The following is a 13,276-nucleotide window of genomic DNA, read 5'->3' as shown; positions in this document are numbered from 1 at the left end:
CTACCTGATTATAGTGGAAGCACAGTTACTGTATGACTTAATCTGGTCAGAAATATTCTCAGATACATTCAAAGTGAATTCCCTTTTGTTACACAGCTGCAGGGGGGGGGGGGGGAGTTCAAATGGTGTCTTTCCTGTGCTATGATTTTACTTCAATCAATCAGCCACTGAAAAGTCTATAAATATATAAATTCTGGAAAGAAGTCTGTCAAATTAAGTATTTAATAACCAATAAGCTACCAATAGACAACAGCCAAAGTAAGCATTTTATACTTTGTGAGCAGTCAAACAGCATTTGGAAAATGTCCGCCAAGTGACTATGGTCAATGGTTTCTTGCTGTTTGGGTGGTCCTGCGACTTGAAAATGAATCTAGATTGCTGATTATCATGGCCCAAGAGAATACTTTTTTGTCTATACAGAGGCTTTATACATATACATACACGTAAACCACTAGGTAAGACAAAAGAAATCTGAGAACATAACCAGCACGACTCTGAGGCATGAGGACAATTTAAAGCATTTAAACTGCTCTGCACAGTAAGAATATATATATGTATATATGTACACTGGTACAAACTATATTTGCACAGATGCCCACGAGTGCTCGTACATTATTTCAGAGGCTGCTGACTCCATCATTCAACCTTCATCTTACTGACAAACCATGATATCAATCCAAGGACGTCCAGTGTTTACTGTTTATTATGTGACAGGAATTCGTTCCAGTCCAGGGGAAAGGCTAAGTATATCCTGCCTCTGACAGTAAATATCTCAGGTGCTTTGTGCCTAGTAGGTCAATGGCATAGTTTAGCAGAGACTGTACATGATTAACAACAACAAAACCCTTTTAATAACTTTAGAGGACAATGTCAATGTCAAAGGTATTGCAAAACTTCAACAAAAGTATTCTCCAGAACATTTGCCTCAAATTTAATGTGAATAAATCTTGGTTAAACAAATGATAGGCATAATGTACAAATGTATTGTATTTTTCTTCTACAGTACAGCATTATCAGGCAGTAATATACTGTGTATTCAGAATGCTATGAACAAGGGACATTTTATTTTATTTTATAAAGGTTTTGCATTTTTTCTTTTTTATATACATATATATTTTTTAACATTCAATCCGTTGTAACACACTTCTAACTTGTTAACCTTATGCATCAAACATCTTCTTCCTGCCCTTCATATCAGACATGGCTTCCACGTTCTTACGCCAGTCACCCACCTCCATGTTCATCTCCTTAAAAAGACACACACACACACACAAAAACACACATTAGGTTTTTGCAGTTTCTTTCTTTTATAAAGATTTTAGATATATCTGATAGAGTAGCCATACCTTCTCTTGTTTTATGTCCTCTTTCTTTACAGACTTCAGGTTTCCCCTCAGGTCCACGGACTCTTTGGTTCTAGAGCCAAAGAGAGCTTTCATCATCTCGTCCGCTGACACTCTCACCTTCCTCAAAGCTGGCTTCTTGAACTTTCCTCCGAGGTCCTGCACTTTGAGATTCAGTTCATATATCTGTAGGTGTAAACAAAAACAAAAAAAGGTGTGAAAGTTTTGTTGATAAAGAGCAATCTTTCTTTTATATACTTCTAAATAAGTATTTCATATTAAATCTGCTTTGTTGGGGGGATAACATACATCTCTGTAGTTCTTGAAGACTTTGGCTTCAAAGTCGTATCGCTCTTCATCCACCGCATCAATCTGTGAATGCATCTGCTGACAGATTTCCTGCGAAAACAAGGAACATGAACAATCTTGTATAGTTTGGTCTCTGGGTCTCTGTGTTGTTTTCATTTTTTTTAATCAGATTTTGTTTTAAATTCTTGCCTGCAGTTCATCCATGTTTAAGGCAGTGAGCTGCAGTGGGGGAAGCTTTTCTCCAATGTAGCGAACCTTCTCTTCCTCTCTCGCAGCCTTCTCTGCCTCCAGCTCCTCCGACGCACGAGTCAGCAGAAGGATCTGAAGGTGTCGGCGGGAACATAGGTAGAGGTTTGTGTGCAGAGAAAGGGTCTCTGATGTAAATAGATTTGTGCAGTGTGTAATAAGTTCAAATATCAAATTTAACACATTTTTGTCAAAAAGTTACCTTCAGCGATAGTTTACGGGAGGCTGAAATCTTGCATTTGGGCTGAAAACAATAGAAAATATAAAAAAATCAACATTTTAAGTAGCCTAAATATGTTGTAATTCAAATGTACATATTACCTCTAATTGCTTATAATAAGTTCCTGGTTTGAAACAATTACAGATACTAATTGTGCTAAGTGTCTTTCTAGTCTTTTGGCCACACACACACACACACACACACACACACACACACACACACACACACACACACACACACACACACACACACACACACGCAATGTCTTCAGGTGCTATTTGAGGCTAAAATATCTTGCCCAAGGACACTATATCTTCTCATTGGTGGACAACCAGTTCTAACTCCAAGGTCACAGCTGCCCCTTGTTTACGTTTCACCCTCTTATCATCTTCCTTTATATCTTACTATACAGTAGCAGCTCATGCTGTCATGGATTTGTCAACAGAAAAAAAAAAAGTTGTAATTCACTCATCTTAGTACCTTGTGTCCCATGTTATCTCTTTGAAAATGTCCTTCTTAATTTAAATCTTATTCACAGCATTAAAGCTCAGGTAGCTAAAAAAAAATAAAAAACCTCTTACAATCAAATTGTAAGTAGCACATGGACATTGTTAATTCAATGGAATGAATATTCCATGCGACAGAGAGTTGTTATGATAGGACATGATACAATCTGCTCTGTAAATCTGTTTTCTGCAGGGTAGTTATTTGGGTAAACAGATTGAGATATTCAAACATGCAAACACTTGAAACGTCTGCACAATGGGAATATCATTCCTAGACACGCTGTCAGTTCATTACCTTTCCTTCTGGCTTGGCAGCCATGGATGGTGGTCTGTACTAATGAGAAAAGAATAAAGAAAAAGCATTTCAGCCATAAACAACCTCTAATTCCTTTCAACTTTTTCTGAATTTTTGAGCCGAGACATCATTTTAAGACATGCAGGATTTGACTTACATCACTGCGATGGCCATGTGGAATTTGTTGGACCAAATAAATCAGAAATAGACAAGCCAACAAAAGACACTGTTATTATTCTGGGACTAGAATGCTTCACAGGACAATAAATGCTGGAAAACTAAGTCTTTAAAGTGTGTGATGGCAGAACTTACTCATCAGACATTGTTGAGTCTTCCATAAACAACAAACAAAAGAGAAAAATAGTTCAGTGGTGCACATATAATTTAATCCAGGGAATGCTGTCAAACATTTTTTTTCAGGAGTGAGAAATTAGCAGTAGGTTATTTAACGGTTATTGGATTGATCGTCTATTGAGAGGATGCAGCCTATTATAATAATAATAATAATAATAATAATAATAATAATAATAATAATAACTTTATTTATATAGCACCTTTTAAAAACACAGGTTTACAAAGTGCTTTGACAAACAGCAAAAACAAGAACAAAGCAAATTAAACCAAACAGCAAGAACAAACAAATGCAAAATATTAAAAATAATTAAATACAATTCAACAGAAAAGAACCCATACTGCACCCTATCACTGCTCTAAATTCTCTGGTTAAAAACATGACTTGTCCTACCTCTTGTAGCAAGTTTCTCCCCCAAAATGACAGAAAACAGACTCGTTGGCAGTGATTTGGCTGTCAGTGTAACATATGTTTGGTACTTTGAAATAAGGACTTAGTGAGACATCATGTTCTTTTGTAAAGCCTCTCTGGCTTTATGACTCCGCCCACCTCTCGGTAAAAAAAAAGAAGATGTTTGGCCGGTCAACGGGATTTGTGGGTTTAAGCTCTGCTCGTAAACTCAAGAAGTCTCCACTGACTGGTTTGATTGTCACCTCTGTTGGACAGGATGGTGTCCTATTAACAAACAGAATGGATCCCAGTAAAGCACTCCTGGTTATAGGACTCAGCCATATTTTAAATATTCATTATCTTTAAATGTAGACTATCTAATGTTTGCAGGGAAAGACAAGATACAGATGTGTTTGTTCTTTCTGTTGCTGTTGCTCAAAAGTACATGTCAGCAAGTTTTATTAATTGTATGGTGCTATCTAATGCTGAAACTAGGATTAGTAAACTACATTTTCAGATTGGAGGCCCAGTAAAAATGTCCACTTCTGTTACCTATAGTTTAACATGTTGACATCTGCTATTAGTCCAAAGAAGATAAAACCAGTGAAGCTGCTGGAAATGTCTCTTGTTTTACAGGTGTTTGACCAAATAAGCCTGATTAGCTCGTAAATTGTCTAAAGAGGACATGTATGAATTACATTACATGGCAATCCATCCTCTAGTTTCTAAGCAATTTTACTAAAAAAAATCTCTGACCATCACTTTCTTGGTGCTTGGGATGAGGTACCGATAATGTGAATATGAATGTAGTTAAAGTGGAATCTTTAACCCGCTGATGTCACATCTGCATGAATAATGATAAAAGACCTGTAGTACACTTTTTGATAGCCTATGTTCCATGTGGCCTATCAGATTTAAGTATTTAAAAAAAAACTTTAACATAAATAAAGGGATTTAAAGATGTGTTACTGCCATACAACAGCTTGAATACAGGCCTAGAATGGGAAGAGTAAAATAACATTTGTAAAGAGCAGTTTTATGTGAACTAGCCTATTATAATTGGGAGACAGACACAAGCTCTGTGTCGTAATTTACAGCAACTTTAAAGGTTCAACCTGCCACATTAACTCATTCTTTTTACTTGTATTTTGTATTTTAAGGGTTGTAGACAGGCTGGAGTTCCAGCATGCAGGTTATGCTCGCTCATGGACGCATTACAGTATGACACAGTTCACCTGTTTTGTCTGTCTTTGAAGTGAACACACACACACACACACACACACACACACACCACAGCTGTGAAACAAACCCAGTGTGACACAAACCAAGGACGTTTCTTTGATGTAGGGTGACAGTGCTAACCATGAAACTAATATTTCTGACAAGATGTTTACAGCTTTATGTGGGTTACCAGGCAAGCATGACTGCTCTGTCATTACTTTTAAGATGGATGAGTTTATGGAGCATATTTTTGAACCTCCTTGCTAATGTTTGTACTGATAATGGAATATATTTGTTTTGAAATAAATCAATTTGGAACTTATCATGCTTGTGCTTACTGTGGCGTGTATAAAATGTATATATCACGATGCTGTAACTAAAAACTGGATTTATTAATCTATTTATTTTCTATGGCACATTGCTTACCATCTTTTAAATTTAGTAAATTGTTGACCTAGATGGTGTTAACCTTTGAGAGTGATGATATGTTTTGTGGGCTTATAGAAATAAAAGGATGTTGTGATTTATATAGAGACAGGTTTAGTATTGTCTCCAGCCGTATAAGACACCAGATCTATTTTTGCCTCAATGACGCCCTTGTTATTTTCCAATCCCACTGCAATCATTTTACATATTTAACTGAAAAATGTACTGCTTTTGTGAAAAAGCTGAAAAAATGTAACATAAAAAGTGGGTCAAGGTAAGAGGAGGTAATTAAGTATATCCCATCGTTTGCCTGCCATGTGGTATTTTTTAAATACTATAAAGTAATTGACTGTTAGTTCATAAAAAAAATGATTTATGGTCTGACTGATTTTTAAATATGTAATAGGGTAAAACAAAAAACGTCGTAAATTCAAGAGTATTTATGTCAAGTTGTGTTTTTCTAGGACCCTCAAAACAGAAGCATTATGAAACAGCTCGATGTGATTTATTGAATAAGTTGTTGAAGTGAAGGTGAAGTTAAAAGTGAGTTGGAGTTATGGTGGAGCAGCTGGAGGCAAACAGACTGGTGAATAATGATCCTGAGACAGAGGCAGACCACAAGTTAGTTTCAAGTAACAAAACCACAACAAATTTAAGTTTATAGAATTAAGTTTGGCTGTAGCAAAGTATCATTCGTTGAAGCGTTTGAAGAGTGGATATGTGAGACAGACAGACAGACAGACAGACAGACAGACCAGAACCATGCACTCAGTTTTATTTGTTTATTTAAATATTTAATCTATTAATTAATGCAATGCTTTAATGTGTACATCAAGAGGAGCGATACAATTGCGCACTTGCAAATATCCAGTCAAATATCCAGTCAAAGCCACGCCGCCTTCAAGTAACTTCGGAATATGTTTTACGAAGTTGTGTAAAAAAAATAAAACAATAACGCGAAACATGGTTAAACTATATCTTCTTTAATTGTTTTCATATGTATCTCATAATGTATGTTCTCAAGCAGTAAGAGTAGCTTCTAAGTGTTAATTTGTGTGTTATTTTTGCAACCAGAGGAACCAGATTATTGAAATATCAACATTGTTTTTTTTTTTTTTTTAGCGTTCCTATGGGGAGGTTACAAACTTCCGAGTTGTACGTGAAGGCAGCACACACTTACCCTGCTGAAAACTCATTCATCATGCGCTGCACTCCTATCGGGGCTAATGTTAGCTATTGGCCTCACGGCTTGAATATCAGCATGTCCAGTAACGATTAAAAAAGCAGGTCGTAAAGTCGTTTACTTTATCAGCTAATATATACACATTTAACTGGCTTCAGCGACACTTTTCCTGCTTGGTTTATGAGGAACACGATCGTGTTATGGAGGTCAGCCGAGCGGTTATCTGTCAACAGTGTCCCAGTAAAACGAGCCTGTTTTGACAGATACCTGTTTGTTTTGTAGCGCTGGTAAGCATAAGAACTGGGTTGCACTGGAAGTGGCAAAGACGATTTGCTTAGTACATAGGTGTTGGCGTGATTGTAAAAAAGAAACATGGCCGATCAGGTAGAGCTAAGGAGGTTGTGACTGCAGTGCAGTTAAGTGGCTTTTGATGCTAGCTTTACTCCGCTAACATAATCTAGGCTGTAATCTGGTGCTGCGTTCATGAGCACCAGTTCAATAGCTAATTACAAACCCGAGTCGATAAGCTATTTTGAGATAAGAGAGAAGCAGGGAACTCGTTATTAGTTAGCTAGTGAGCATGTAAACAGAGGAATGGGCTCTCCATGTTGTCACTAACATGTGTCTGCTGTGTAATGAAGAGGCCCCACATGTCAGTCTGTTAGTGGCAGCAGCAGTTTATTACATACAGAAAAGTGTCATTTTTAAGTCTGGAAAATATATATATGTATGTTGGTTCTGGTGTCATTTGTTTCCAGAACATCTCAGGTGAACCATGCCAGGTAAATTAAAAGCCAAAATTGTGGCAGGGCGCCACTTGCCTGTGATGGACAGAGCCAGTGACCTCACTGATGCTTTTGTAGAGGTGAGTGTTTTTCTTTTTAATCTAATTATTAATCTCTGTAACACCATATTAATAGATGTGTGTTGTGCCTCTTCCCGTTTGCCACCAACAACTCTGGACTAATAACTCTGAAGCTGTCTATTCAAAAGTACACTCAGTTTACTGCACATTTCAAGTTTACTTTTTCTTTAAATTTTATTTTATTTACCATTTTGTTTTGTAGCTTTTTTGCACTATTAAGAATTTATTACTGTAAATATTATTTATCTTATTTTACCTTATTTTATTTGATCTATTTTACCTTATTTTATTTGATCTTATTTTACCTTATTTTATTTGATCTTATTTTACCTTGTTTTATTTTATTATCTTATTTTACCTTATTTTATTTGATCTATTTTACCTTATTTTATTTGATCTTATTTTACCTTATTTTATTTGATCTTATTTTATTTGATCTTATTTTACCTTATTTTATTTTACCTTATTTTATTTGATCTTATTTTATTTAATCTTATTTTACCTTATTTTATTTAATCTTATTTTACCTTATTTTATTTTACCTTATTTTATTTTATCTTATTTTATTTGATCTTATTTTACCTTATTTTATTTGATCTATTTTACCTTATTTTATTTGATCTTATTTTATTTGATCTTATTTTACCTTATTTTATTTTACCTTATTTTATTTTATCTTATTTTATTTGATCTTCTTTTACCTTATTTTATTTAATCTTATTTTACCTTATTTTATTTTACCTTATTTTATTTTACCTTATTTTATTTTATCTTATTTTATTTTATCTTCTTTTACCTTATTTTGTTTGTATTGCACCGTGTGACGGAGACAAACGCAATTTCGATTCCACTGTATGTCTGGCATATTTTGAAATTGACGATGAAGTTGACTTTGACTCTTATTCATCAGGTTAAGTTTGGAAACACAACTTTCAAAACTGATGTCTTTCCAAAGTCTCTCAATCCACAATGGAACTCAGAATGGTTCAAATTTGAGGTAAAATGCTTTGTTTCGTTTTTAAGCATTAAAGGTAGTGGTAGCTTTATTTAAATGCATCACAAAATGTCCAGAAAATTCATTTAATTCCAGCATTTCTAGCTTCTCTAACACTATTGTCACTGCTCCCTTCTGTCTTATTTCCCTGTTATTCTCTTGCCGTGTAGGTTGATGATGAGGACTTGCAGGATGAGCCGTTGCAGGTTACTGTGTTGGACCACGACACTTACAGTGCTAACGATGCCATAGGGAAAGTTTACATTGACATTGACCCGCTGCTGTGCACTGAGGCTGCCTCTGTCATCTCTGGCTGGTTTCCAATATATGATACCATCCATGGTACAAGAATAAACTTATCTCACTCGGATTATTGCACAGTTTATTTTCTTTATCTGTCATTCCTTATTATAATGCATTACTTCTGTCATTTTCTTTAGGTATCAGAGGGGAGATCAACGTCCTCGTCAAAGTGGAGCTGTTTAACGACTTGAACCGATTCAGACAGTCTTCCTGTGGGGTCAAGTTCTTTTGCAGTATGTCTGACTTCACTTTTGGTTCACTGTTCTTTGTTTTGTTCCTTTGATGAACTGTGTATGTGTCAGTGTCAAACAAGGAATAACACTCTGTGTGGTGTCTGTTTTATTGTCTGTGATAGCCACATCTATTCCAAGGTGCTATCGGGCGGCGATGGTGCACGGGTTTGTGGAGGAACTTGTGGTGAATGAGGATCCAGAGTACCAGTGGATTGACCGTATTAGAACTCCTCGGGCGTCAAACGAGGCCCGTCAGAGACTAATCTCTCTTATGTCAGGTAAGAAAATTCACTGATTCTCCTCATGTTGGGTGTGGAGCAAAATAAATGTAGTCTTACCGAATTGAACCCTTTTATTTGTCAATCTGTGTTTTCCCTCTTTCATAGGAGAGCTGCAGAGGAAAATAGGGCTCAAGGTGCTGGAGATGGGCGGGAATGCAGTGGTGGGCTACCTGCAGTGTTTTGATCTGGAGGGAGAGTCTGGGCTGGTGGTCCGGGCCATAGGTACAGCCTGCACACTGGACAAACTCAGCTCAGGAAGTGCTCCCAACACCAACACACATACACACCCTAACACAGCCCCTGCTTCCAATGCCTGCAATTCCCCTTCCAAGGACGGAAAGGAGTGAGTATGAAGCACCAACACAAGCATGGACCCTGCCTCTTTTAATGTGGCGTTTCACTGCCAATATAGCTTGCGAGAATGGGGGGAAAGATGAACCGTGTGTGCAGGAGAGGGAGAGCGTGTGGGGGCTAAATGTATTGTATGCTGTGCCTGTGTAAAGTGTAGCTCGCAGTTACTCCTGTGTGTGTCTCAGTATCTTTGATTCCCCTTTGTAGGTTGTGTGTCACATAATTGCATTATTGCATCATGGAAATAACAGCACACAACATATCCTGAGACACACACATGTACAGTACACACACAGCCACCCTCAACCCCACCACCTTCTTTGTCTGCTCTTTTATCTTCTCTTGCATGTTTTTTTTTTTTTCGCATAGCATCTGCACGTCCTAGTATCACATCCTTTAGTATCGGGCTAACATTAATTCTACTATGCTTCTAAAAGTATGCTTCAGGACTTTGTTTTGGCCATTGAGTGATTAGCTCGTGCCGTCATCCATCATAACTACGGCTGAGTGCATGTGTGCCTCTTATTTGCATTTATACACTATATTCTGTGTCAGCGGTATGTAACCACAGTTTGTTGAAGACGTTGATGCCCTTCCTGTTAATGTAATTAGACCAAAAAATTGTTTTCATCAAATGATACAGCTAATAAAAATGTTTCTATGCATATTAATGCATAGAAATATTTTTAAGCTTAATTGCTCTCTAAATTTGAAGTAGTTACTGAACATTTTGAAGGAACATAAACTCAGTCAGTTAATGTGTTATTGATTATTGGCTTTATAAATAAATTAAACGTTAGATGGCACAAATTTTACTATTTGTTGACAGTATTCAGCAACTCAACTTACTAGTACACTTCTCTGATCCATGAACTATAACTATCTTTATTACCTATTTAAATGAAATACAGCAGATAGCAGACTTATTTTCAATTCATTAATCATTTTTTCTTCAATCAAATTATTCGATTATATTGACTGTAAAAAAAACAGATTTCTTAATTGTCTTTGATTTTACCTTTTTTCGAAGGAAAGCAGCAGATTATTTTTTTAGAAGTTGAAACTAAATGTTTTGATTTCTTTCAACGATTAATCCATTTCAAAAACTGTTTTTCGTTCATGGTCTTGTTTCTCTTTCTGTTGAAATTACTTGCTTTTTATCTGGGTGCATTTTTGTAGAAAATCACAGTGTGGTGCATAATTATTCAAACCCTTGACCTTAACACATGTTACAACTGCAAGTTCAAATGGATTTGATTGGGGTAACAAATTGAAAGCTTCTGTTTGTTTTCTTGGATTACTCTTAGCTAAGGTCAGGTACTACCAATTGCTCTCTGGCTGACTTGGCAACAAACAGCTGTCTGCTTTTTGGACTGCTCTTGTTTTTTAATCAAATAGTAAAGAGCCCCATTAAGTCAAGTCTTTCCCACAAATAGACTTAAGGTATATTTATGGCTGCCGAAGCATTTTTGCGTTTCTTTTTTTCTTTTTTTATCAGTATATGATCACCATCGCAGATCGATAAAGTAATAGACGATCTGCACTCGCTTTATACCTGTGGTGTGTAGCCTCTGTATGCTCTGCAGGTAGAGAGAGAGAGAGAGAGAGAGACGTCCGCTGTTATGTCTCTTAAATGCATTGATTGTGGTGCGTCATCTCATGTTTAATATGAACCTCCTGATGCTCTGCTAGTGGAATTGCCAGTGGAACATTTAAAAATGGGTTGCCTTATTGTTTAGGCAACTTCATAAAACATACTGATTGCAGATAAAGATAGTCATAGGTGAGGAGGACACATAATTGCAGAGAGCGTGGCGAGACCAGCTGGGTGCATTAAGAGGAGAGAAAGTTGAGGGAAGCAAGATGATAGTCTTTTTTTTTTTTTTTTTTAAGTTTTATTTTAGAGATGTTATGCCTTTTATTTAGAGATAGGGATTCAAACCCGGGTAGTCTGCTTGGAAGACCACAGCCTCTGTACATGGGACACGCGCACTTACCACTAGACTGCCAGCGCCCCAATTTAAATCTTCTCCCCCCCCTCCACCTCTTAACGCCACAGGTATTCTGTCATTCTGTGGGAAACTCTGAAATCTATTAGAATTCTAAGACGTTGTAAAATGTGGAAATGTCCAAGGGGCTGAATTATTGTCTAAAGCACTGTACGTCCAGTTTGTCCTTGTGCCTGTTTGGGTATTATTTATGGTGTTTGCATCCCTTCTGTGGGAGACTGAAATATTTAGCTTACAGCTGTGCATGAGCCACCTGCTGCTATCACATGGCTTTGAATTGAAAAATATGGGCAAAGACAGGGAGTAAAAACATTTTTCTTTTTTCTTTTTTTTGTCTCCCTTTTCACTCTGTTGCAATATTGTGGTCTTGGTTCTTTGTATGCGTCTCTTTCTCCCTCCCTGGCTACATTTGGATTGGGACGTTTCTTGCCGCTTGTGTCCAAATTGGTCCTCTTGTCTTCCTCTCTCTCTGTGTGCTGATTGGCCCAGGTCTCCCCTTGCCCACGGATGCCGCTCCACCCACAACAGCCCCGTGCATTCAGCCTGCAACTCCCAGAGACTGTCCCAGAACTTCTCTGTCTCTGTTCCCACTCTCATCTTCACCGGTACGCAGAGGCAGGGAAGGAACATAGACACAGGGAATAGATATAAAGTAGGAGAAGTAGAGGATGATAATTTTATGGATAGAGAAAAGCAAATATATTTTTTGCTGGAGTCTGGAGGGTTACGGTCAAGCAGAGGTGGAGGAAAAGGCATCAAAACAAAGAAGACAGACTCTTATATAACATCCTCCACCTGGGTTGGCAGACAAGTTCCCTGCTGCACCAGTCTGCACTTTTTCTTGCTGTACTTGCTGTTTGCAGCAAAAAAAAGGGTTTAAGGTGTGGCTTTAGCACAGATGGCCTGTGATCCTGGTCACCTCTTTTTTTTTTTTTTTCCTTCACTCTTCTGGGACACATGCTTCAGCTCATCATCCTTGTTGAGTCTATCCCGCGTCTTTTGCCGTGTTGCTTTCTTTAGTTACGTGTGTCTGTGTGTTAGTTTTGTGTTAATGTCATTATTTGCTTTCCAAGCTTGCTTTTTTTTTTTTTGGTTCTCCAGCCATCCGTAGCACCTCAAACACACCTCACCCAAAGCACACACACAAAAATCCCACATTAAAGCAGACAACGTCCCACTTTGACGGCAACCCTGACTCACTCCCATATATGCACACACACACACACACACACACACGCACACAAACACACATGCTGCGAGGGTGAGGTGGTGACTGACGTGTGTGTGTGTGTGTGTGTGTGTGTGTCATGTTCTCCTGGCAGGCCGGTATTTGGGGAGGACCTGCTCTCATCCTCTGGCCCGCCAACCCCTTTCAGAGCCCTCCCCACCTCCTCCTCCTCTCCTCCCCCTCCCTTCTCTCCCTCCAAGCCATGCAGCCGCCAGTCCTCATCATCAGACACAGACCTCAGTTTGACGCCCAAGACGGGTAAGAACATGTGACCTGCCCCCCCCCCCCCCCATCCCCCTTTCCCATTCTCATCCCTCCCTTCCCTTAACTCCATTGTGGTGCTACTCCAGTGGTGGTTTTTGACATTTTCTTTCATTTCTTTTCTGTTATTTTACATGTTTTCATGGTTAAGTTTAACATTTTTTATTTTTTATTACAACCCTTTTGTAAATACTTGTAATTAAGCTTGGTCCCATCCTCCATCTTGTCCTCAGTGGTCTGGTGTGTCTTCTTGTTTCTCA

General features: G+C 37.8%; 2 protein-coding genes across 19 annotated transcripts in view; one reads left to right on the top strand and one right to left on the bottom strand.

Moving 5' to 3' along the window:
* Window positions 1-687: 687 nt before the first annotated feature.
* On the bottom strand, window positions 688-3,029 carry tnni1c (troponin I, skeletal, slow c). The gene is made up of 6 exons (XM_065957266.1): window positions 2,920-3,029; window positions 2,101-2,142; window positions 1,842-1,973; window positions 1,653-1,742; window positions 1,347-1,529; window positions 688-1,247 (listed from the first exon to the last, which is right to left on the bottom strand). Exons 1-6 carry the CDS (start codon window positions 2,941-2,943, stop codon window positions 1,161-1,163), a joined length of 558 nt encoding a protein of 185 aa, XP_065813338.1. The 5' UTR covers window positions 2,944-3,029; the 3' UTR covers window positions 688-1,160.
* Window positions 3,030-6,474: 3,445 nt separating this feature from the next.
* c2cd5 (C2 calcium dependent domain containing 5) overlaps window positions 6,475-13,276 on the top strand; it is a 28,351-nt gene continuing 21,549 nt past the window's right edge. For 9 of the 18 annotated variants that reach the window (XM_065957257.1, XM_065957258.1, XM_065957256.1 and 6 more), the window contains exons 1-8: window positions 6,476-6,778; window positions 7,250-7,356; window positions 8,267-8,353; window positions 8,521-8,692; window positions 8,791-8,886; window positions 9,009-9,164; window positions 9,273-9,510; window positions 12,850-13,013. In XM_065957257.1, coding sequence (XP_065813329.1) covers window positions 7,267-7,356; window positions 8,267-8,353; window positions 8,521-8,692; window positions 8,791-8,886; window positions 9,009-9,164; window positions 9,273-9,510; window positions 12,850-13,013 — 1,003 coding nt within the window. In that variant the 5' untranslated portion in view covers window positions 6,476-6,778; window positions 7,250-7,266. Of the gene's footprint in view, window positions 6,779-7,249; window positions 7,357-8,266; window positions 8,354-8,520; window positions 8,693-8,790; window positions 8,887-9,008; window positions 9,165-9,272; window positions 9,511-12,016; window positions 12,133-12,849; window positions 13,014-13,276 lie in introns of those variants that run through there. The other 9 variants (XM_065957250.1, XM_065957248.1, XM_065957246.1 and 6 more) reach the window with 5 other exon arrangements.

Source organism: Labrus bergylta, chromosome 7 (assembly GCF_963930695.1).
Source record: "Labrus bergylta chromosome 7, fLabBer1.1, whole genome shotgun sequence".
In the NCBI taxonomy this organism is placed as follows: Eukaryota; Metazoa; Chordata; class Actinopteri; order Labriformes; family Labridae; genus Labrus; species Labrus bergylta.
This window is presented reverse-complemented; position numbering and strand designations above follow the sequence as displayed.